The following is a 23873-nucleotide window of genomic DNA, read 5'->3' as shown; positions in this document are numbered from 1 at the left end:
CGAGCTCAGGTTCGGGTTTGCTCCGGGGGAGGTACTTACATCCCAAAGCGCAGCGTGCCCGAGACGTAGGTCTGCCAGTGAGCGCAGTAAAACATGAATGTCCCAGCAAAACAACAAAAGAACATCCAGTCAGGGTTGGTGCCCAGCTGCACAGCAATACAAGTTCCCAAAACCACAAAGACTGCAGGAGAAAATCAGTCACTCAGTGAAAAGGGGGAGTGGGACACGGGTGTCAAGATCCTCAGCAGAAGCAAAGCTACACCCGGGGCCCGGTGGGGGTGGCCTTGGGGGGGTTTGCACAAAACACCTCAGTTTGAAATAATTAAAACTGCAAAATGGGTATTGAAATGCACATCAGTCACTAGAAGTCTGCAGGATTGAGGGTTTCCTCAGTCTCCCATGTTTTTACTCCACTAAACAGTCCCATGAAGGGACTCGGGTGGTTTGTGCAGGTCTGGGGGTTTTCTCCTGGATCCAAGATTTGCTGGGCATTTCCCCCCCCCCATTTTCTGATTTATGGAATCCAAGGTCTGTCATTCGGGATTCCCAATGGATCTGTGCTTTCCCCTCCACATTTTCACACACAGTTTTGCCAGAGAAATCCTAAAAACTTAAAGCTTTAGAATTTCAGGAACCCAAACCACCTGACAAGGAGCTGGACTCTGTGATCCCTGTGGAACCCTTCCAACTCAGGATATTCCAGGATTTTTTTTGCAACGGGGTTAAAGTTCAGGCTGGCTCAGTGCCCTCCACCTCCCCAGGAACTGATCTGGCTGATTTTAATCTTAATTTTAATCTTTTAATCCTAAACTCAAGACTTGCAGAGTCCCACTGCTCGGGCTTCAGACCTGCCTAGAGAGTCACCCCAAAATAACCCAACAGAGCATTCTAAGGACTCCTACAGACAATGTTTGAGAGCCAAGACTCTGCTGAACCCTCCCAGAAAAGTGCTGGCTCAGGCTGAATCAGCCACATGCTTCATTTTGTTTTCAGTGGAACACAAGAGGAGACAGACAACTCAGCTGCTCCAGAGTGCAAAGAAAGGTGACCTTCTGAGCTGAAAAACTATCCTTTCAGCCCTGCATTCAGTAAAAAAAGCTTTTTCTTTTTTTGGGGGGGCATTGCAGATTTAATCCCTGAAATAAGAGTCACTTAATCCTCCAAGTTCAACTAGAAATAACAGCAATACCTGTGGACAAGGAATCACAGCCATGATCAAAGAGCTCTCCCAGGGGAGTGCTGCTGTTTGTCCTCCTGGCTTGTTTTCCATCTATGGCATCCAGGGACTGGTAGATGAAAAGGCCACAAGCACAAGCAATGTATGCCCAGGGAGGTGCCTGACAGGGAAAGGAAAGCAGAAGAAAGGTGATTTTCAAACCTCAGCATTCCAAGTGCTGCAGCTGCCCTGTCCCACAGCCTGACTCAGCATTTTCCCTCAGCACTTCCAGGTCACCTGGGCCCTGGCAGGACAGGCAGGATGGGGCTGGGATGTGGAATGTAAACAAAGCAGGGCCCGAATTCCAGCCTGGATCAGCTCCAGCCTCGTGCTCCCAGGCAGCTGGAGCAAACCCCAGCCCCACACGTGCACAGGGTGTGCAGTGAAACCCTCGAGGTAGAAACCCCCCAACTTCCACCCCAAACCCCGAGCTCCCCGTGCCCAGGGACATTGGAGCTGTGGCACTGCCCAGACTGGGAGCTCAGGAGCCTCTGGGGGCCTCCAGCATCAGCAGCTTTGCCAAGAAAATCCACCTTAACCCCCCTCACAGCCCCCTCCTGCAGAGTAGTTTGGATTTCCACAGAAAGCCCAACAATGCCAAAGCCAGAACTCTCCAACTGCAGCTTTTTTCTGCTGTTTCAAGTGCGACCCACTGAGCCCAGAAAAGGCAGATCCCCACCCCTCTGGCTCAGCTGCCACTCCCATCAATCCCAAATTATTGGCTGTTTTGCAACCTTCCCACTCGACACACGTGGGCATTTACAAGCAGTTCTGTCTTCCAGAGCACACCAATAAAATCCAGGGCAGTTCAACTAACCCAACCTGCCTCTCACAGAGCCCTGAGTCCAGCTTAGCTAGGCTGACACAACCACGACTCACTGGAGCACAGCAACTAAAACACATTCCTTCTCCAGCCTCCACTGCTCCTGAGTGACCAAACCCCTTCATTCTGCCCCAAAAGCTGCTCTGCTTTCAGCACTTCATCTGTACAAACAACACACGGGGAGGGGGGGAGAAAGAAAACCACGTTTCCCAAGTTTTTGATGCCACAGAATTCCAGCCCGTGGTGTTGTTTTTATTCCTCATTTCTAGGTTTTATACCCCATGTTTAATTACGTTCAGGGTGATGCAATTTTTCTCTACAAACCCCCCAAAAAATCCCTCTGCTGGCTCTTCTCTCTCCTTTCATTAGCAGCGTAGGTGTTTCCACTGAGAGGTTATTTATATCTGGGGGATGATTTCACAGCTCCCTCTCTTATCCAGGCCTTTTTTTCCATTCTTTTTTTTTTAAAGCGAAACAATTCATCACTCAGCATTTTGCCAGTTGGGTCCTCCCAGCTCAGCAGGAAGGATTTGCATCTCCTCCTCTCTCCAGCTCAGCTCCCCTGGCTACACCTCTCACCAACAGGAAGAGACAAGTCACTCTTGGAGGAAACCAAGGGAAAAAAAAAAGCAAAACTAAGGCTGAGCTACAAGGAAGAGAAAATTTACATCTGAAAGCAAAAGTGCTCTGGGGGAGGAGGGAAAAAAAAAAAAAGCAGCACGTTGTTTGTGGAGTTTCAAAGGCCCATTTTCCTCCCCAGGCAGCTCCTGACACTTCAAAGGCACCTCCAGCACCGGGGCTTCAGTGCCATGGGCAAAGTGGAGCAGGAGCTGCCTCAGCACCAGGTCATCCTGCATCCAAGGGAGAGGAAACCTCAGTCACCTCCCCCAGAGCACCTCCCAAAGTGCTGAACACCAGCACTGCTCTGACACAGCTCACTCTGAGTTCCTGGTGCTCTGACACAGCTCACTCTGAGTTCCTGGTGCTCTGACACAGCTCACTCGAGCTCCTGGTGCTCTGACACAGCTCACTCGAGCTCCTGGTGCTCTGACACAGCTCACTCTGAGTTCCTGGTGCTCTCAGTGCAGCTCAGTTTGTGCTTCTGGAGGTTCATCACCAATCAAAACAATACCAAACACCAAACAACCCAAACCTCTACATTCATTCACTCCTGCTCTGGCTCAGTGCCCCAGATGTCCTGGGACAGCTGAAGTGTCTCTGTCAAACCAGATTTCAGAGCCTGAGCCCCCAAATAACCCCCAGTTAAAGCCAGCCCACCCCACAGAGCCCCAGGCCTGCAGGAGGAGCTGCTCCAAGTGCTCCCTGCTCCAACTGTTTATCTTCCACCTGCCAAATTCCACGAGTTGTTGTGAAATTATCTGTTTCAACAGATTTCTAGGACAGGCAAACAGCCCTTTCCTGTGCCACACAGGGAGCAGGGATGTGCCAACCTACATGGGGTTTGGAGCCTGGCTGGGAACAAACTGTGCTGCTCCATTCCCAACCTCAGCTCGGGACAGGAGGGAGCTCAGATCCAGCTGGAAATCCTGAGGCATTCCCAGCTTTCCGGTGTGTGACACACCCCCTTTTCCAGGGCAGCTTTTAAGGTTTCCACGTTCAAGTGGAAAAAAACCCCAAAACTTTCCCAGTGCACGAAAATGAAAGTTTTCAGGTGCAAGAGAAAAAAAACCCTTTGAAATGAGGAACTTGGAAATGCCTCCTGAAGACTCTTGGGGCCCTGAAAGCAGGTTCAGACAGTTCTCCTGAGGGCAGGGCAGGAGCTTGTCGTGCATTGAGAACAAAGAATAAACCTCCTGACTTATCTAGCCCCTCACAGCAGGGACACAGCCCAGGAACACAACCCTGTGTCCCCAAACTGCCCCAGAGCCTGAGCTGAGCTCTGAGCCAGGTGTCCTATCAGAAAGATTTCAGCACCAGAACAGAACAGTCCCAGTCAATCTGCTTTAGTGTAGTCAGGGGCAGAACAGAAATCTGGATTTTTATTTTTTTTTCCTCCAACACACACTGAAAACTGCTCCAAATCCTGAAATTTTGGAGCAGAACCCCAAATTTCTCGAGAGAATCTGCACTCTCAAAGCAGTGTCCTGCCAATAAAAGCTGCCTTGGACAAGAGGCCCATCTTTGTACTGGTTTAGCAGCACCTGGGTACCTACAAATCCAGGATGATAAACTGTAAATAACACTGTCAGACTCTTGGGTGGGGTTGTTGCAGAATTGTCTCCAAATCCCACAAACTGAGGGCAAATTTCAGTTTCTGGCTGTGAAAGGTTTAAAAGGTTTCAGTATCAGGACAGAACAGTTCCAGTCAATCTGCTTTGGTGGAATGAGGGGTAGAACAGAACCCTGGATTTTTCATTTCCTTCCTCCAATACACATTGAAAACTGCTCCAAAGGCTGAAATTCTGGAGCAGGAACACAAGTTTCTCAAGAAAATCTGCACTATCAAAGCAGCATCTGGATTTTTAATCCTCTTCCTCCAATAGCTGGTTCTGTCAGACCCTGCTCCACAGGGGTGTGTGGGCCTGAGGAGCTGCTGTCCCACCCCAAAACCCAGCCCCAGAAATCTTGGGTTATCAGGGCCCTGGGAAGTTCCAAGGGAGCCAAAAGCACTCAGACCTTTGGTACAGAATCAAAGTGAGACCCAAAAACCGGAAAAAAATCAGAGCCAGGTGTCATTGGAAAGATTTCAGCACCAGGACAGAACATTCCAGTCAATCTGCTTTGGTGCAATGAGAAGTAGAACAGAAGCCTGGATTTTTAAACCTCAAAGAGCTGGTTCTGTCAGACCCTGCTCACACAGCTGTGGCCTGAGGAGCTGCTGTCTCACCCCAAAACCCACCCCAGGGGGGCACCAAGATTTACAGACAACAGGTTAAAAGTGCAAAAACTGCGGGCTGGCCCAGCGAGAAAGCAGGAACCCACCCAAACCAGTGCCAAGAGAGCAGGAACCCACCCAAACCAGTGCCAAGAGAGCAGGAACCCACCCAAACCAGTGCCAAGAGAGCAGGAACCCACCCAAACCAGTGCCAAGAGAGCAGGAACCCACCCAAACCAGTGCCAAGAGAGCAGGAACCCCCCCAAGCCCAGTGCCCCTGCCAGGAGGTGCCCCCAGCACCCCGAAGGGCTCCGAGGTGCCCAGCTCACCTGCTCTGTGGCTGTGGGGCAGTACCACACCAGCAGCAGGGTGGTGAGGATGTTAATGCACAGTCCAACGATGGTGATGAGGTTGGGGGCGATCCAGGCGGGCACTCTGCCCACCAGCCACTCCCAGTAGCCCTGCATGAGGGGCTCCAGCAGGGACCTGCCCGCGCTCTGGTACTTGTGCTCCTCGAGCCGTTTGAGCTGGTGCTTGCTCAGGGGGGGCGTGGGCAGCTGCACCAGCTTGCTGAGCACACACCCAGCCCCGGGGCCGTGCCCACAGCCCGCGGGGGCCTCGGCCTGGGCCTCCCCACATCTCCTCCTGCTGCTGCGGTGCCCGCTCATGGGTCGGCTGGCCTAGCAGGTGAGGTTTGGCAGGCAGGAGCTGTGCTGGAGAACCATAAGATCCTGCAAGAGAAAGGAAAGGTTGGGAGAGACTCGTTAGAGAAAAGGTCCTTCCCCTTCAGAGGGCGGCCAGGCACCGAGCCGTGCCCAGGGTCACCCCCGGGCAGTGGGCACAGCACTGGGGCTCTCAGAGCTCAGGATCACCCCTGGGGCAGTGGGCACAGCACTGGGGCTCTTAGAGCTCAGGGTCACCCCTGGGGCAGTGGGCACAGCACTGGGGCTCTCAGAGCTCAGGATCACCCCTGGGGCAGTGGGCACAGCACCGGGGCTCACAGAGCTCAGGATCACCCCCAGGGTCACCCCTGGGCAGTGGGCACAGCACTGGGGCTCTTAGAGCTCAGGGTCACCCCCAGGGTCACCCCCGGGGCAGTGGGCACAGCACCGGGGCTCACAGAGCTCCAGGTGATCCCCTCAGGCCCACGGTGTGGCTTTTGGGGATGGGCCCGTGCAGGGCTAAGATCTGCACTCCCTGACCCTCGTGGGTCTCTTCCAACTCAGCGTATTCTGTGTGTGACACTTGAACACCCAAATGAGATTTTAAGGTATCAGAAGTTTGCAGGTGCTGCTCTGAGGAGCCACCAGCAAACCAGGATGATTTTACAGGGTTCCTCCCTTAAAAAACAAAGTTTTTTTGAGAGTTGCTGAGGGAAATGTGAGAAATGAGTGTATAAAATTAGCTGTAAAATGCTAAGCTGCACCTTTACTTTCCTCACTGCCTGCTGGGGCAAATACTCTGCAGCCATCAGCCAAAATTGGTATTTATACATATAAATACATCTATAATTTCTACTGTCACCAACTTTCCATTAAGAAAGGTTGGACTAAACCATACAATGCAATAACTCACAGGAGAAGTGCTGGAGCCCACAGTGCAGCAGCACCCTCGTGTCTCTGGGCAGACCTCGGTGAGTTGCCAGTGCCCCCTGAGCACTTCAGATGTGAGTTGGCACTTCCAGAAACTCACCCCAGAGCAGTGACTTGTGGCACTGCCAGTCCCTCACACCTCTGACACCACTCAGGTTATCAGCTGATGGCTCCAAGTTTACCCAAATGTATCCAAACACCGCCAAGTCTGAAGTTAAATTGGCTTGGAGCAGCTCTGTCTCCTTGGTGACACTGAACAGCCACCTAAAAACACTGATGAGCTTTCTTTTTTTTCAGATTTACGTTCCTTATTTCTGTTTTTCTGTAGCTTTTCTCCTCTCCAGATTTAACCCAGCTGAGATGAAAGCTCAATGTCTTGTCCAGCTTTCAAGAAACATGCAGGAGCTGGAGAGCTTTAGTGGGTCAAAACCATTTTACACGTTTCTCTTATCCATATTTTTTTTTCCAGAAAGAAAAGAAAGTACAGGGTCAGGAAGAGCTTTTCCAGCACAAACAAGAACCCTCACAATGTTCCATCTCCCTTGAATGAAACGTGTAACTCTCCATAGGAAGAAGAGTAGAGAAAGGAGACTAAAAATAAGAGTTTGCTGTTTATCAATAGGAGACAATGGGGGGGGGGGGGAAGAAAACGTGGCTGAAGCGTAGGAAGAGGGCAGGGTGCTCTAACTCCACACACAGGTAGGGAAAACAAGCTGTGGAAATCAAAGGTCAGCACTTGTCTGAGAACAGGAGCTGACACTGCCTCTCCACACCCTCATCAAGGCAAATTCCAGCAGTGAAAAGGCACCTCAGTGGGAGGGGAGAGAGGAGAAAGCAGGGCCTGGGCTGGGGACGAGCTCGGCAAGGAGCAAAAGTGCCCCTCTTTCATCACCCCGAGACCAAACGCGGCCGGCGCGGGGGCCCTGCGGGGGCCGGGCACGGAAAACGAGGCCCCCGCGCACAGAACTCGGGGCGTTCTGAGGGGAAAACAACCCGGGGAGCCTCGTCCCCCACAGCGAACCCCGGCCGGGGCTCCCACGGGGCAGGGCAGGGAGACGGGAGGGGACGAAGGGGAGGGAAAGGGGGTTCGGGGTCCCCTCAGCGCTTCGCCCCCACCGATCCCGGCCCGGCGCGGGCACAGCCCCGGCCCCCCTCGGGGCTCCCCCCTCGGGGCTCCCCCCGCGCCCCCGGAGCCCCGCGCAGGGCCGGGCGGTCTCGGGGGGTCCCGGAACAGCCCCGGCCCGCAGCCCCGGCCCGGCGCGGGCACGGCCCCGGCCCCGGCCCCCCTTCCCCGGGGCGCTCCCCCAGAGCTCGGCCTGGGGCCGGGGCGGTCCCGGAGGGGGCCGGGGGGTCCTGGCCCGGCCGCAGCCCCTCCCTGTCCCCCCGTTACCTCCGTGTCCCCGCACCGGGCGGCGCTTGGTTTTTACGCCCCGTTTTGCGACGGCCGGAAAAGCGGCGGCGGCGGGGCCGGAGGCGGGGCCGGGGCGGGCTCGGCGCGGGAGCGGCTGAGGTAAAGGGCGAGGGGGGCACCGGGACCACCCGCACCGCGGGCACCCAGCCCGGCACCCCTCAGAGATCCCCCCAGAGACCCCCCGACCTCCGTGTGACCCCTCAGGGACACCCTGACACCCCCTCAGGGACACCCTGACACCCCCTCAGGGACCCCCTGACACTCCCTCAGGGACACCCCGTGAACCCCTCAGGGACACCCTGTCACCCCTCGGGGACGCTGTCACCCCTCAGAGATGCTCTGTCACCTCCTCAGGGACCCCTTGTCAAACCCCCTCAGAGACAGCCTGACACCCCCTCAGGGACACTCTGTGAACCCCTCAGGGACATCCTGTCACCCCTCAGGGACACCGTGACACCCCTCAGGAATACCCTGGCACCCCCTCAGGGAGCCCCCAAACTGCTGTCACCTCTCAGAACCTTCCTGGCCTCCTTGTCAACCCCTCAGAGACCCCACGACCTTCCTGTCACCCCTCAGAGACCCCCTGTCAACCCCTCAGAGACCCCCCTGGCCTCCTCAGTGACCCCTGGTGTCCCCCAGCCCCCTCAGTGTCACTCACACCCTGCTCCTCCTCTGTGCCCCCTCCCTGCAGCCCCCATCCCCAGAGACCCTCGGGACCCCCAGGAACCTCAAGTGTCCCCCCTCCCTCCCCTGACAAATCCCTCGTGCCCCCTTATCAGCCCTGGTGCCCCCATTGCTGCCCCAGTGTCCCCCACCACGTACGTCCCCAGTGTCCCACATCGCTGTCCCAGTGTCCCCCACCACATCCCCAGTGCCCCCCATCGCTGTCCCAGCTGCCCCAGTGTCCCTCTCCATGTCCCCAGTGCCCCCCATCGCTGTCCCAGCTGCCCCAGTGTCCCTCTCCATGTCCCCAGTGCCCCCCATCGCTGTCCCAGCTGCCCCAGTGTCCCTCTCCATGTCCCCAGTGCCCCCCATCGCTGTCTGGCTGCCCCAGTGACCTCCTCCCCCACCCTCACGTCCCCACCATTGCTCCCAGTCCCCTCTGTGCCCTGGGGACCCACCTCTGCCCCTTCACTCTCTGCCCTCCCCCTCCTCCCCCTTTACCCTCTCCTGGCCCTTCCCTCCATCCTGGTCCCTTGTCCCTCTCTCTGTCCCACCCCCACTCCTCCTGTGCCTTCGCAGTGCCCCCATTCCCAGCTGTCCCCTGGGAATCTCTCCCTGGGGGTGTTTCCAGCTGCTCTCTGGGGCAGGTGGCACTGGTAGCTCCCATGGGCTCACCCCTGGCACGGAGCTCCGGGATCACCCGGAGTGCCAGGAGTGCCAGTGGGGCTGGGGACACCCCTGTGTCACCGTGTCCTGTGCCTGGCACTGCTTGGCTTGGCTCCAGGCTGGACACCCCCTGGAAGCTGCCTCTCCCCCGTATCCTAAAGCTTTCCTGGCTGCTCAGAGTGAGCCCCCGTCACTGCCCTGGGGTGGGGACAGCAGAGGTGACATTTCCTGCTGGGTTTGAGGACAGTGGCCTTCCCCTGCTGCTTATCAGGGTGACCTGACAGGACCCTGTGCTCGGAGTTCTCTGGCTTGTGCTGGCTCAGGAAAGCACTGACACGCTGCTCTGGCCTTCCTCCCTCATCCCTGCTGCTGGAATATTCGCTGGAGAGAGAAGGGAGTGTCGTTCAGTGGGGCTTTGTCCCTCCCTGTCCCCTGAGGGAGCAGGGAAGAGGCAGGTGGACAATTCAGGAATTCCCCTTTTCCCACATTCCACCATCCTTTCAGCCTCGTCATTCCAGGTAACATGAACCTCCTGCCCTCAATGGCCTCACTCACCTTCCATTTCCATTTGGAGTCTCTATCCCAGGATGTGGCTGCTCCTGGATTGGGGGAGACACCTCTGAGAGGGTTCAAATGCCTTTGCTTTCCAAACACTTCCTTCACTGGAATGATGGGAATGATCTGTGACACCCAACCTGGAGCTTAACAACCCCTCAGGACACTGAGGTGCCTGGAGAGCAGGATAAACATTTGGGAAACATCACAGTTCTGTGGAAAATCGAGGCTGATCACTGTTGGTGTGGAATCTGTTGGTGAAGGAGCTTGTGACAAAACAGGGAGGTTGAGGGGTTTTCCTTCTCCCTGCTGAAAACAGGGACAGGAGGAGAGGAAATGGCCTCAGGTTGCACCAGGGGAGGTTCAGGTCGGATACTGGGAAAATGTCTCCATGGAAAGGGCTGCCCGGGACAGGGTGGAGTCCCCATCCATCCCTGGAAGGGTTCAGAAAACCTGTGGATGTGGCCCCTGGGAACATGGATCTGTGGTGACCACGGCAGTGCTGGGCCAACTCGGTGACCTCAGAGGGCTTTTCCAGCCTCAAGGATTCCATGATTCCATGAAGTCCAGGTTGCTCCAGCACCAGCAGCACTGTGGGGTGCCTGTTCCCAGAGGGACTGCTCTGGCTTTGTGCTGCTCCTGTGCTGGGAACACCATCCCAGGCACTGCTCCTGATCCACCCAAACAGCTGCATCCAGTTGGTTTGTCTGGGAAGCTACTCACTCCCAGTTCAATCTTCGTGCAGACAACTCCTGTAAATCAGAATGTCTGCATTTCCACCTCCTGTAAACCCAAGTGTCTGCATTTCCACCTCCTGTAAACCCAGATGTCTCCATTTCCACCTCCTGTAAATCCAAATGTCTGCATTTCCACCTCCTGTAAATCAAAATCTGCATTTCCAGCACCCCAGCACCCAACAGCCTCCCTCCTTACACCACTTGGAACCCAGGGAAAACATCCTGTGTCGATCCAACCCTCCAGTGCCACGTCCAGGCCGCAGCAGTGACCGTAGGAGGTGCTCACAAGTGTAAATCAGGCGAGTAAGAGCTATAAAAACACCTCACACCTGGATTATTCTGCTTTATGTCTCAGAGATTCAGGAAAATGAAGCAAAAAGGTGGAGCTCCAGCACCAAGATGACCTTGGATTCCCCTTGAGCGGCGTTTCCCTGCGTGTCCTTGTCCTCAGGTACGTGGGAAGGGGTTGGTTTGAAACCTGGGAGCTCAGAAATCAAATGAAGGCACTGGGAACATTTAAATGTGAAAGGAGGAGTGTGATTTAGGCATCAGATGGGAGGTGGGAACGACACGCCCAGGAATATAAGATGTGTAACAAAATGGGGAAAAACCTGCATTTCTCTTCCCAGTTCCCAGTTTATTACAAAAAGTGGGATTGGGAAGTTGCATTCCTTGCTGTTTTACTGCACTGAGTGAACACCAGAGGGCAACCTTTCATTTCAGCTGGAAAATGGGGAAGAAATCAGGCAAGAGCAGCCTGGGCTGGTGGGAGTGTCCCTGCCCATGGAATGAGGTGGGCTTGGAGGTGCCTTCCCACCAAAACCAGCCTGGGATTCCAGAATTCTGGAGCCCCTCTGCTCTGGAGCCAGGCTGGGAGAGCTGGGAATGTTCCCCTGGAGAAGAGAAGGCTCCAGAGACACCTCAGAGCCCCTTTCAGGGCCTAAAGGGGCTCCAGGAGAGCTGGAGAGGGACTGGGGACAAGGGATGGAGGGACAGGACACAGGGAATGGCTTCCCACTGCCAGAGGGCAGGGATGGATGGGATACTGGGAAGGAATTCCTGGCTGGGAGGGTGAGGAGGGGCTGGGATGGAATTCCCAGAGAAGCTGTGGCTGCCCCATCCCTGGAAGTGTCCAAGGCCAGGCTGGAGCAGCCTGGGCTGGTGGGAGGTGTCCCTGCCCGGGGCAGGGTGGGGTGGGATGGGATTTGAGGTCCCTTCCCACCCAAACCATTCCAGGATTCTGGAGCAGATGTCGAGTCCTGCAGCCTGGCAGGGACTGAAGGAGAGCAGGGATCGAAGGAATTTTTGGTCATTGCCTCCATGTCTGCCTGACATTCTCAAAGGTTTATTAAGAGTTCTGAAAGGTTTATTATGAGTTCTCAAAGGTTTACTGAGATTCTCAAAGGTTTACTGAGAGTTTTCAAAGGTTTACTACGAGTTCTTGAAGGGTTAGTGAGATTTTTGAAAGGTTTACTAAGATTTCTCAAAGGTTTAATAGGATTTTTCAAGTGTTTACTGAAGAGTTCTCAAAGGTTTACTGAGAGTTCCTAAAGGGTTACTGAGATTTTTCAGAGGTTTACTGGGATTCTTAAAGGTTTATTCAGATTTTTCAGAGGTTTACTGGGGTTCTCAAAGGTTTATTCAGATTTTTCAGAGGTTTACTGGGGTTCTCAAAGGTTTATTCAGATTTTTCAGAGGTTTACTGGGGTTCTCAAAGGTTTATTCAGATTTTTCAGAGGTTTACTGGGGTTCTCAAAGGTTTATTCAGATTTTTCAGAGGTTTACTGGGGTTCTCAAAGGTTTATTCAGATTTTTCAGAGGCTTACTGGGGTTCTCAAAGGTTTATTCAGATTTTTCAGAGGTTTACTGGGGTTCTCAAAGGTTTATTCAGATTTTTCAGAGGCTTACTGGGGTTCTCAAAGGTTTATTGAGATTTTTCAGAGGCTTGCTGAGAGCTGTGGCTGCTGAGGGAGCCTCCATCAGCCCCAGTGTGACACGTCCTCTGTCACCTCCCTGGGGCTGTCACAGCACAAGGAAGAGACAAATGGGCTCATTTATCCCCAGTGACCCCCTGCCCCTGTTCTGGCAGCACCAAACCCCAGCTGGGCTGGAAAGTGGCTCTGCAGGTTGTTAATGATCCTCTGAGGGTTCAATTACCATTGCTGAGGTAATTTGGGTTATTTATTGTTATTTCTGTGCTGGGAAGACAAATGTTCACTTGGGGTTGGCAGGAGAGGTGGGAGAGAAACATCCAACTGCTGGATGAGGAGCAGCTGCCTTGAGGAGGGTGAAACCCCTGAGAAATCCTGGAAACCCCTGAGAAATCCTGGGAAATGCCTGAGAAATCCTGGAAACCCCTGAGAAATCCTGGGAAACCCCTGAGAAATCCTGGAAACCCCTGAGAAATCCTGGAACCCCCTGAGAAATCCTGGGAAATGCCTGAGAAATCCTGGAAACCCCTGAGAAATCCTGGGAAATGTCTGAGAAATCTTAGGATAGCCCTGAGAAATCCTGGAACCCCCTGAGAAATCCTGGGAAATGCCTGGGAAATCCTGGAAACCCCTGAGAAATCCTGGAAACCCCTGAGAAATCTTAGGATAGCCCTGAGAAATCCTGGAACCCCCTGAGAAATCCTGGGAAATGCCTGGGAAATCCTGGAAACCCCTGAGAAATCCTGGAACCCCCTGAGAAATCCTGGGAAATGCCTGAGAAATCCTGGAAACCCCTGAGAAATCCTGGGAAATGTCTGAGAAATCTTAGGATAGCCCTGAGAAATCCTGGAACCCCCTGAGAAATCCTGGGAAATGCCTGGGAAATCCTGGAAACCCCTGAGAAATCCTGGAAACCCCTGAGAAATCTTAGGATAGCCCTGAGAAATCCTGGAACCCCCTGAGAAATCCTGGGAAATGCCTGGGAAATCCTGGAAACCCCTGAGAAATCTTAGGATAGCCCTGAGAAATCCTGGGAAAACCCTGAAAAATCTTAGAAAAACCCCGAGAAATCCTGGAAACCCTTGAGAAATCTCAGGAAACTCCTGAGAAATCCCGGGAAACCCCTGAAAAATCTTAGGAAACACCTGAGAAATCCTAGAAACCCTTGGAGAATCTCAGTAAAACTTTGGGAACTCTCAGTACACCCTCGAGAAATCCTATTAAACCTTTGAGGATCTCAGAAAACCTTTGAGAATTCTTATTAAACTTGGAGAAATCTTTGTAAACCTTTGGGAATCTCAATAAACCTTTGGGAATCTCAATAAACCTTTGAGGAATCTCAGTAAAAGTTTGAGAAATCTCAATAAAGGTTTGAGAACTCTCAGAAAACCTTCCAGAACTCTCAGAAAACCTTGGAGGATCTCAGAAAACATTTGATAACTCTCAGTAAACCATTGAGAACCTCAGTAAACCTTTGAAAAATCTCACTAAACCTTCAAGAACTCACAGTAAACCTTTGAGAACTGTTTGTAAACCCTTGGGAACTCTCAGTAAACCTTTGGGAATCTCAGAAAATCTCTGGGAATTCTTAATAAACCTTTGAGAACTCTCAGTAAACCTTTGGGAATCTCAGTGAACCCTTCAGAACCCCCAGTAAACCTCTGAGAAGTCCTATTAAATCTTTAAGAACTCTCAGTAAACGCTTGAGAGCTCTCAACAAACCTGGGAACTCTTAATAAACCTTTGAGAATCTCTATAAACCTCTGAAAAATCTTAGTAAACCTTTGAGAACTCAATAAACCTTTAAGACCCCTCAGTAGACCTCTGAAAAATCTCACTAAACCTTCAAGAACTCTCACTAAACCTTTGAGAACTGTTTGTAAACCCTTGGGAACTCTCAGTAAACCTTGGAGAACTCTTAGTAGACCTCTGAAAAAACTCACTAAACCTTCAAGAACTCTCACTAAACCTTCGAGAACTCTCACTAGACCTTCAAGAACTCTCACTAAACCTTCAAGAACTCTCACTAAACCTTCAAGAACTCTCACTAAACCTTTGAGAACTCTCACCAACTCTTTGAGAACTCTCACTAAACCTTTGAGAACTCTCACCAACCCTTTGAGAACTCTCACCAACCCTTTGAGAACTCTCACCAACCCTTTGAGAACTCTCACCAAACCTTTGAGAACTCTCACCAAACCTTTGAGGACTCTCACTAAACCTTCAAGAACTCTCACTAAACCTTCAAGAACTCTCACTAAACCTTCGAGAACTCTCACTAAACCTTTGAGAACTCTCACCAAACCTTTGAGGACTCTCACTAAACCTTCAAGAACTCTCACTAAACCTTCGAGAACTCTCACTAAACCTTTGAGGACTCTCACCAACCCTTTGAGGACTCTCACTAAACCTTCGAGAACTCTCCCCAACCCTCTGAGGACTCTGACCCCCCTCTGCCCCCTCCCCAGACCCCGTGTGCTGTCCCCGTGGTGCCATGTGGTGGTTCCAGCAGGGCCTGTCCTTCCTGCCCGTGGCCCTGGTGCTGTGGTCGGCGGCGTCCTTCGTGTTCTCCTACATCACCGCCACGGTGCTGCGCCACGTGGACCCACTGGTGCCCTACATCAGGTCAGGGATGTGCCCTGTGCCCTACATCAGGTCAGGGATGTGCCCTGTGCCCTACAGCAGGTCAGGGATTGTCCCTGTCCCAGCCCTGGGAATTCCTCCCAGACTCCAAGGGTTTGTCCCAACAGCTCCAGGCTGTGGTTCCTGGCTGAGGTTGTTAGAGAGAGTTGGAGGTTGTGTCAGACTGGGAGAGGGTGGGGTGGGATACTGGGAAGGAATTCCTCCCTGGGAGGGTGGGGAGGGGCTGGGATGGAGTTCCCAGAGGATGCCCCATCCCTGCGAGTGTCCAAGGCCAGGCTGGAGCAGCCTGGGATGGTGGGAGGTGTCCCTGTCCTGGGCAGGGGTGGAACTGGGTGGGATTTAAGGTCCCTCCAACCCAAATTATCCTGGGATTCCAGGATTCTGGAGCCCCTCTGCTCTGGAGCCAGGCTGGGAGAGCTGGGAATGTTCTCTTGGAGAAGAGAAGGCTCCAGGGACACCTTGGAGCCCCTTCCAGTGCCTAAAGGGGCTCCAGGAGAGCTGGAGAGGGACTGGGGACAAGGGATGGAGGGACAGGACACAGGGAATGGCTTCCCACTGCCAGAGGGCAGGGATGGATGGGATACTGGGAAGGAATTCCTGGCTGGGAGGGGCTGGGATGGAATTCCCAGAGAAGCTGTGGCTGCTCCATCCCTGGAATTTCTCTTCTCCAGCGACACAGGGACGATTCCACCGGAAAGATGCTTGTTTGGGATCATGTTGAATGTTTCCACCTTCCTGGGTGAGTGGGAAAAGCTCCAAACAATTTCCTTTCCCCCTCAGGTCATGGGTGGGCCCAGAAATCCCAGGCAAAAACCAAACCTTGGGCAATAAATCTCTGTGGAGAGGAAAGGATGGGCCAGGGGGGTTCTCTGGGAATCCAGCATGGGAATTGCAGCTTCCATAAGGGCAGGAAAGGCTTTAAAAACCCAATGAGATGAATAAAAGCAACAAAAATGGGAATTCCAGGCAGTTATTTACCTGGAAGGAGGGAAAAACCAACGGGGGGGGGGTGTAAATGAAGAAAATCTCAGGAAAATCCATATATTGAAATTCTTTGCTGCTGTATCATCCCAGTTTGCACTCCCAGCCCCTCAGCTTTCCCATTCCTGTGATCCAGAAAAAAAATCCCTGGATTTTAAGGAATTCCTTGTGTCACTCAGCACCTTCCCAGTGGGAAAAGGACCCTGGGAATCTCACTGTTGTTCCTGCAGGGGTGGCCACGATGTACGTCCGGTACAAACAGGTGTGTGCCCTGATCCCAGGGAATTCCAGGATCCTCAGGCTCAACAGGATTGGCCTCACCTTGGGCTGGATGAGCTGCTTTGGCCTCTGCATCATCGCAAACTTCCAGGTTTGGGCTTTCCTTGCCTTCTTCTGAAATCCCAGGGAAAGTTTTCATGGAAAATTGGGGGGTTTGGGTCCAATTCCCACCTGGAAACTGTTAAAAAAATTATCATTTTCTTTTAGTTATTCCTTCTTTCCTTTGGGAGCAAACTGGGGCTTTTTGGGTCATATTCCCACCTGGAAACTGTTAAAAAAACTGGATTTTTTTTAGTCATTTCTTCTTTCCTTTGGGACTCATGAGCAGCCCCTTCCAAAGCCCAGGCTTTGCAGGAGGGACACTCGGATCTCATTCCAGAGGGTTGGAATTCCCAGTTCTCCTGGAGTGTTTTTAAGTGTTGCTGCGTATTCAGCCTCGTTCCCTCTGAGGATTCCAGGAGAATTCCACACAGTCCTTGTTCAGAGAGAGTCCTTTGGGGAAATGCTGAACCTTGTTCTTTTTCCTCTCATTTTGGGTCTTGGAATTCTGAGGTGTTTCTCCTGTTTTCCATGATCTTTCCTGGATTCCCGGGATAGCAATGCTGTTGTGTCTCCCGTTCCTGGCAGGAATTCCCTCCCCCAATTCCTGCATTTCTGTCCCTTATTAATGCCAGCAACTCCCACAAATCCCTGTGTTTAAGGCACAGCTCTCACCTGGAATTTCACCACAAGAGCTTCCCAAAAGCAGCGATTCCAAGGGCTGGAAACTCCAATTCCAAGGGCTGGAAACTCCAATTCCAAGGGCTGGAAACTCCAAATCTCCCGAGCACTTGCACATTCCCCCCGAGGGGGGGAACTTCCAAAGTTTTCCAGAGGAAAATGGTTCCAGGGGGGTTCCAAGAAAAGCAGGATGTGCTTCCTTTTCCCAGAAATGTGTCCTGTACTACATCCACGTGCTGGGGGCCTGCCTGACCTTCGGAGTGGGAGCCCTTTACATGCTGCTCCAGACCGTCCTGTCCTTCCACATGCAGCCGGAATTCCACGGCAAGGGAATCTTCTGGGCCCGCCTGGCCGTGCTCCTCTGGAGCTCCTGCAGCATCGGGAGCAGTATCCTTTCCCGGGAATGTGCCACTGGGACACGGGAGGATCCACGGGCTTGGGATCCAGCTTAGTGTAACCCCGGCTGGAAGGAATGTGCACCTTGGAATGGGAGTGTGCTGGACTCTGGATTCCAACCTGGAATACACAGCCTGTGCTGTGTTCCGTATTCCAACTGGGAATACAGGAAAATGGAGTATTTTTAATATCCCCCCACTAAAATCAAGGGAAGAGGAACGGCCCCCAGCCTTTGTCCTCCCCTTTCCCAGAGACCGGAAATAGGAAAAATCAGGATTTATCACCAGGGTGTCTGAGTAAGTTGGGAAGGATGGGGAGAAAGGGAAGTGCACATTCCAAGGGCGAGTCCAAAGGGATTTTGGCCTCTGATCCCCCCCCCAGCCCATCCTGCAGTCCAGACACAAGAGGTTTGTGCCAGACATTCCCTCCAGCATTCCCTCGGCTCTGGAATCCATCACCACTCTCAGCCTTGGAGGGCTGGAACAGCTGTGGGGTTCAGGGAAACAGGGAATCCTGGAATGGTTTGGGTTGGAGGGACTTTAAATCCCATCCCACCCCTGCCCTGGGCTGGGACACCTCCCACCATCCCAGGCTGCTCCAGCCTGGGCTTGGACACTCCCAGGGATGGGGCATCCTCTGGGAAATCCAGTCCAGGGCCTCCACATCATAGCAGGAAGGATTCCTTCCCAGTATCCCATCTGTCCCTGCCCTCTGGCAGTGGGAAGCCATTCCCTGTTGTCCATGTGTGCCAAAAGAGGCCTTTTACCTCTCCAGAATCACTGGAGAGTCAGGAAACAGAACCACCCTGATGGCTCCAAACGTTGTGTTTGGAATTGAAGACTCAGCTCTGTGTCAAACAGGAGCACTCCAAACCTCTGGAATCCGCATTCCAAAGGCAGGAGTGCAAAGCCTTTGCTTAAACACTTCCCTGGATCCAGGCCACTGATTTAATGCCCAGCAATCCCACTTATTTCCAGGCTGGCAGCCAACACCAGCACTGACCCACATTCCCCATTTCCCGGGGATGGAGCAGCTCCCTGAGCTCCGGGAATCATGCTGGGATAGTGAGGAACAGGCTGGAGAAGGCAGGAATCCCTCCTTGCTGAGGGGGCTGGGAGACAGTGGGGAAATCATCCAGGAAACCTGGAGATTCCTTGTCCCTGTCAGGAATCTTTGGAGGGATCCCTGCAAATGGGATTTGGGGTTCTGAGCACCAAGGAGCCAAACAGGGGGAACTGAAAGGGAGGGTTCAGCTCCAATCCCACATCCCAAAACCCCACAGGCCTCAAGCCTGGAGAGGTTTCCTGAAGCCCTGTGGTGTGACCAGGATGATGGGGAAGCTGGAGAAATAGGAATGTGGGATAATGCGGGTCGGGAAGGGGGAAAAAGGAAAATGAGGATAATTTTCTAAGAGGGAAATTAGAGTAATTTTCTAAATGAATGCCCTGACAGGAGGGGGGAGCCAGGGAACGGGGGACAGGACAAAGGGAAATGGCCTCCAGCTGTGCCAGGGGAGGGGCAGGTTGGATATTGGGGAAAATTCCTGCCTGGAAAGGGTTGTACAGCTCTGGAGGGGGCTGCCCAGGGAGGTTTGGAGGCCCCATCCCTGGAGGTGTCCAAAAACTGTGGGGATGTGGCACTTGGGGGGTCAGTGGTGACCTGGGGAATGGTTGGACTCGATCCCAGAGGGCTTTTCCAGCCTCAGCAATTCCCTGGTTCTCCAGGTTCTCCTTCCCAGAAGGTCATTAGTGCCCCACTAACGAGGAGAGGGGGAAACCAGAGGGGTTTGTAGCACCAGGCTCAAATTCCTCCCACTCCATCAGGAACCAGGAGCTTCCAGAGCAGCTGAATTCCCAGGGAATCGGGGAATTCCTGCACTCAGCTCAGCATCCAGAGCTCCTAGCCCAAAAGGTTCTGTTTTTAGGGAGCTGCCTCCTCTGCCCAGCTTTTCCTTTGGATTAATCCTGGTTTAAATGGAATAACTGATATTTGCTGGACAGTGGGAGCCACTGTATCTTCTCAGAGAACATTTAAACGTTTAAAGAACCACCTTCCAGGAAACAACCACAAAAGGAGCATTTAAGGAATGAAGATGAATATAAATTAGGAAATACTAAAAATGAATGTTCCAGGGTGCTGCCTTTGAAAGCAAACAAGGCAGAAGCGAGGGCAGGACGCTGGAGGGAGAGTCCCCTTGGGAGATCCATTTGGTTCTCACCTGAACATCAGCACCCCCCGTGCTCCCAGTGCTCCCAGATTGGGACTGGTCCCAGCTGTGCCCTGAGCCAGGCCTGGGATGGGATGCTCCAGCTGGACACTGGCATCTGGAAAATGATCCAATTCCTCCCACCCCATCAGTGACCAGGAGCTCCCAGAGCATCTGAATTCCCAGGGAATTGGGGAATTCCTGTACTCAGAGCATCCAGAGCTCCCAAACCACTCACAGCCACTTTCAGGGAGCTTTGGAAGTCTGGATTCCCAGTTTGTGCTGGGAAGCCCCACCCAAACAAGTCCTTCCCCATCAGGAGGCTCTGGAGGTTTGATCTCATTGACCATGGATGGGATTTGATACCTCAGGGCTGGGAAATCAGATTGGCTCCAAATTAACCTGATTTCCTTGGCAAAGGCAGGAGCCCTGGCTTCCTTCCCTGGACAAGGGGTTGGAAAAGTTGGATTAGACTCTGGAAAGATCCGGGTCTGGGATTAAATGAGGAGTCACTGGGGGTTTTTCCCTTGGCTGCTGTTTGAAATCCCAAGGAGTTCCAAATCCTGACTAAGAAAGGAAAGCTGGCACAGAATTACAGCCTGGGACCCACCAGGCAAGAATTCCAGGTGGTTGGGAGGCTGAAAAGCCAATGGAGAAAGAGATCTGGGCTCCGTGAGCCTGGAAAACACCCCTGAAAATATTCTAGGTGCTCAGGAAGTGCTGCCAGCTGTTCACAGCTCCAGTGCTTCCATGAGGACACTGGGATCAGGGATAAGGAGCTGTGCTTCCATGAGGACATGGGGACTGGGGAGGGATGAGGAGGAGCAGCTCCCAGAGAACAAGGGGGTGGGTGCAGGGCTGAGTGGACCCTTTGATGGGACAGGAATTGATGGATTGGGATGAGCTCCAGGGTGGGAAGGGCCCGTGGCCCCAGTGCTGCTCCTTCCCCTGAGGAGCCTCATGGAGAGCAGTCCAAGCCCAGAGCTGGGCTCAGCCCAGCCCAAAGCCGGGCCTAAAGCCCCCGGATACCCATCCTTGTCCCTGACCCTTCCAAAGCCAGGCCTAAAGCTCCCAGAGGCCCATCCTCGTCCTGCCCCCTCCTTGACATTCCGCAGTGTCCGTGTCCTCGGGGCTCCTCTACAGTGGCCGCTACGGATCCGGCCTGGAGCAGAGGCTGCACTGGGACCCCCGGGACAGGGTAAGGCCTGGGGGGGATTGGGGGAAGGGGGGACATTCCTGCAACTCCAGACGGGATTGGCACGGATGGGGGACGTTCCTGCAGCTCCAAACGCAGGGGAGGAGAGGAGCTCCCTGGAGTCCTGGAATGCCAGGCTGGAGTGGGTAGGAAGGGACTTCAAAGCCCATCCAGTCCCAGCCCTGCCCCGGGCAGGGACACCTCCCACCATCCCAGGCTGCTCCAACCTGGCCCTGGACACTTCCAGGGATGGGGCAGCCACAGCTTCCCTGGGAATTCCATCCCAGCCCTTCCCCACCCTCCCAGCCAAGAATTCCTTCCCAACATCCCATCTATCCCTGCCCTCTGGCAGTGGGAAGCCATTCCCTGTGTCCTGTCCCTCCATCCCTTGTCCCCAGTCCCTCTCCAGCTCTCCTGGAGACCCTTTAGGCCCTGGAAGGGGCTCCAAGGTGTCCTTGGAGCCTTCTCTTCTCCAGGGGAACATTCCCAGCTCTCCCAGCCTGACTCCGGAGCAGAGGGGCTCCAGAATCCTGGAATGCCAGGATGGTTTTGGGTGGGAAGGCACCTCAATCCCCCCCCCCATTCCACAGGCAGGCACGCTTCCCATAGAGCAGGTTGTTCCAACCTGGCCTTGGGCAGTTCCAGGGATGGAGATTCCACAACCACCTCTCTGGACAACCTGTGCCAGAACTCGCTGAAGTTCTGCTCCCACAAAACAGTTGGAGCTCCAAGTGTGACTTTAAATCAATCCCAAACCAGTTGGAGCTCCAACTGTAAACTCCAATCAATCCCTGCGGTCCCCAGAGCTGGAGGGTTTGTTGCTCAGGCCCAGCTCTGGATTGAGCCTTAAGGTGTTAAATTCCCTGTGGGTGCCATCCCAGGGTTTTCCTGGCCATTCCCACTCTTCATTCCTGGAGGCTCTAAGGAATTGTGTTCTCCAGTGGGATGTGGGATGTCCCGTGGGATGTCCCGAGGCATTTTGTGTCACAGCAGCTCCCAGAGCAGCTTTTCCCAGCGATTCCCCCTCTCCCCCACAGGGATACCCCCTGCACATGGTCAGCACTGTCTCTGAGTGGTCCTTGGCCTTCTCCTTCCTCAGCTTCTTCCTCACCTACATCCGGGACTTCCAGGTAACGGGAATTCACGGAGCTGCTGCTCCTGCCCCGCCTGGCAGGGGGCAGGGATGGGTTTGGGTCCAAGGTGGGACCAAATTATGCCCAACTTAGATCAGATTTTGGGGAATCCTCTGGGCTGGAGACCTTTGAGGTGACAGAGTCCAGCCCTGAGCCAGCGTGGGGCCGTGCCAGGCTGGAGGATCCCTGTGGGATCCAGGGAGGATCCATGGAGGGAACCCCAGCTCTGCTCCCACGGCCAGCACCACACTGGCCAGGGCTGGGTTTAACTGGCCTGAGCTGGCTCCAGCTGGCTCTAACTGGCTTCAACTGCCTCAGCTGGTTTTAACAGGCTTTAACTGGTTTTTAACTGGTTTTGACTGACTTTAACTGGCTTCAACTGGCTCCAAATGCCTTTAACTGATTTTAACTGGCTTTAATTTACTTTGACTGTTCCAACTGGTTCCAACTGGCATCAACTGGTTTTAACTGGCTTTAACTGACTTTAACTGGTTTTGACTGACCGGAATTCCCAGTTAGGGGAGGCACTGACTGGAATTCCCAGTGCAGGGGGATCACTGACTGGAATTCCCAGTGTGGGATGAGGCACTGACCGGAATTCCCAGTGCAGGGAATCTCTGGGGCAGGGGTGAGGCCCTGACCAGAATTCCCTGAATTCCCCCAGAAGGTGTCCCTGGGGGCTGTGGTGACTCTACAGGGACGGACCCTCCACCACGTCCCCCCCCCGGGCTCCGGGGCCGAGGAGCAGGGACTGCTCTTCCCAGGGAGCGTCTGACGGAGCTCCTGGAACTCAGGAATTCCTGCAGCAGCAGCAGCAGTTGGTCCTTCCCAGCATTTCTGCCGTCCCAAGCCAGAGTCCTGTTCCCCCCCAGCCGTGCCCGACCTGCCGGAGCCGGGCCTGGTCCTGACATTTCTGCCTCAGTGAGCATTAAATGAAGGGAATAACGAGCTCTGTGTCCTCATCACTCCCCCTCAGCCCCCACCCCCCTCTCTCCAGCCCCTCTGGATGCAGGAGCCTCCAGCCCCTGCCCTGCCCCCCGTGGGGCTGAGCTAGGACCTGCTCCAAGTGGCACGGGATCATGGAATGGTTGGGGTTGGGAGGGACCTGGAAGCCCTTCTAGTTCCACCCCTGTCACCTCCCACTGTCCCAGGTGGCTCCAGCCTGGCCTTGGACACTTCCAGGGGTGGAGCAGTCACAGCTTCTCTGGGAATTCCATCCCAGCCCCTCCCCACCTTCCCAGCCAAGAATTCCTTCCCAGTATCCCATCCATCCCTGCCCTCTGGCAGTTTGAAGCCACTCCCTGTGTCCTTCCCTCCATCCCTTGTCCCCAGCCCCTCTCCACGGTTCTTGTTGGTCCCCTCAGGCCCTGGGAGGCCACAATGGGGTCATCCCAAAGCTTCTCTTCTCCAACAATCCCAACTCTCAGCCTTTCCTCACAGGACAAGTTTTCCAGCCCTTGGATCATCCTTCTTTTTAAAAATGGGGCCAAATTTCCCCTTTTCCCATCTGTGGGAACTTCCCAGACTGCCCCAACTCCTCAGATACGATGGGGAGTGAGGAGGCACTTCCACCATCTCCCTCGAGATCCTGGGAAGCAGCTCAGCAGGTCCCACGGACTTGGGCACCTTCAGGATCCTCAGATGATCTCTCTGATCTTCTCAAGTCCAGGAATGGGAAGGGGTCCAGCTGGGGAAGGGTCTGGAGCAGCAGGAGCAGCTGAGGGAGCTGGGGGGGCTCAGCCTGGAGAAAAGGAGGCTCAGGGGGGACCTTCTCCCTCCAGAACTCCGACAGGAGGGGGGAGCCGGGGGGGGTCGGGCTCTGCTCCCAGGGAACAAGGGACAGGAGGAGAGGGAACAGCCTCAGGCTGAGCCAGGGGAGGGCCAGGTTGG

The 23873-nt window shown here is 54.0% G+C and overlaps 2 protein-coding genes and 1 long non-coding RNA gene across 9 annotated transcripts in view; 1 reads left to right on the top strand and 2 right to left on the bottom strand.

Annotated features, from left to right (window-relative positions):
* CEPT1 (choline/ethanolamine phosphotransferase 1) overlaps window positions 1–7960 on the bottom strand; it is a 33449-nt gene extending 25489 nt beyond the window's left edge. For both annotated transcript variants that reach the window (XM_051808755.1, XM_051808756.1), the window contains exons 1-4: window positions 7858–7960; window positions 5205–5606; window positions 1190–1337; window positions 40–181 (exon numbers count right to left, since the gene is read on the bottom strand). In XM_051808755.1, the coding sequence (XP_051664715.1) occupies window positions 40–181; window positions 1190–1337; window positions 5205–5543 (629 nt within the window). In that variant the 5' untranslated portion in view covers window positions 5544–5606; window positions 7858–7960. The remainder of the gene's footprint in view (window positions 1–39; window positions 182–1189; window positions 1338–5204; window positions 5607–7857) is intronic.
* Window positions 7924–22931, top strand: DRAM2 (DNA damage regulated autophagy modulator 2). 6 transcript variants are annotated; one of them, XM_051808782.1, is made up of 9 exons: window positions 7924–7977; window positions 10855–10950; window positions 14899–15055; window positions 15745–15812; window positions 16285–16424; window positions 17263–17440; window positions 20771–20853; window positions 21888–21980; window positions 22648–22931. In XM_051808782.1, the coding sequence occupies exons 3-9, from the start codon at window positions 14925–14927 to the stop codon at window positions 22756–22758; spliced, it is 804 nt and encodes a 267-aa protein (XP_051664742.1). In that variant the 5' UTR covers window positions 7924–7977; window positions 10855–10950; window positions 14899–14924; the 3' UTR covers window positions 22759–22931. The 6 variants fall into 6 exon arrangements, with proteins under 6 accessions (XP_051664742.1, XP_051664740.1, XP_051664738.1 ...); XM_051808780.1 differs by having other exon boundaries at window positions 14899–15085; window positions 22651–22931; XM_051808778.1 differs by having other exon boundaries at window positions 14899–15085.
* Window positions 14253–14874, bottom strand: LOC127480570 (uncharacterized). Its single transcript, XR_007907953.1, has 4 exons — window positions 14841–14874; window positions 14631–14756; window positions 14442–14483; window positions 14253–14399 (listed from the first exon to the last, which is right to left on the bottom strand). It is a non-coding gene; the product is annotated as an uncharacterized LOC127480570 (long non-coding RNA).
* Window positions 22932–23873: the final 942 nt, after the last annotated feature.

This window comes from Manacus candei, unplaced genomic scaffold (assembly GCF_025592945.1).
Source record: "Manacus candei isolate 608988 ecotype Guabito, Panama unplaced genomic scaffold, ASM2559294v1 h1tg000073l, whole genome shotgun sequence".
Lineage (NCBI taxonomy): Eukaryota > Metazoa > Chordata > Aves > Passeriformes > Pipridae > Manacus > Manacus candei.
This window is presented reverse-complemented; position numbering and strand designations above follow the sequence as displayed.

What these genes read in the sequence shown, in the direction of transcription:
- DRAM2 (XM_051808778.1), top strand. Translation starts at nt 14,925, where the DNA reads ATGTGGTGGTTCCAGCAGGGCCTGTCCTTCCTGCCCGTGGCCCTGGTG. An exon ending in TGCCCTGTGCCCTACATCAG is followed by an intron (nt 15,086 to 15,744) that starts GTCAGGGATGTG and finishes TCTCTTCTCCAG; the next exon opens with CGACACAGGGACGATTCCAC. An exon ending in CCTACATCCGGGACTTCCAG is followed by an intron (nt 21,981 to 22,647) that starts GTAACGGGAATT and finishes GAATTCCCCCAG; the next exon opens with AAGGTGTCCCTGGGGGCTGT.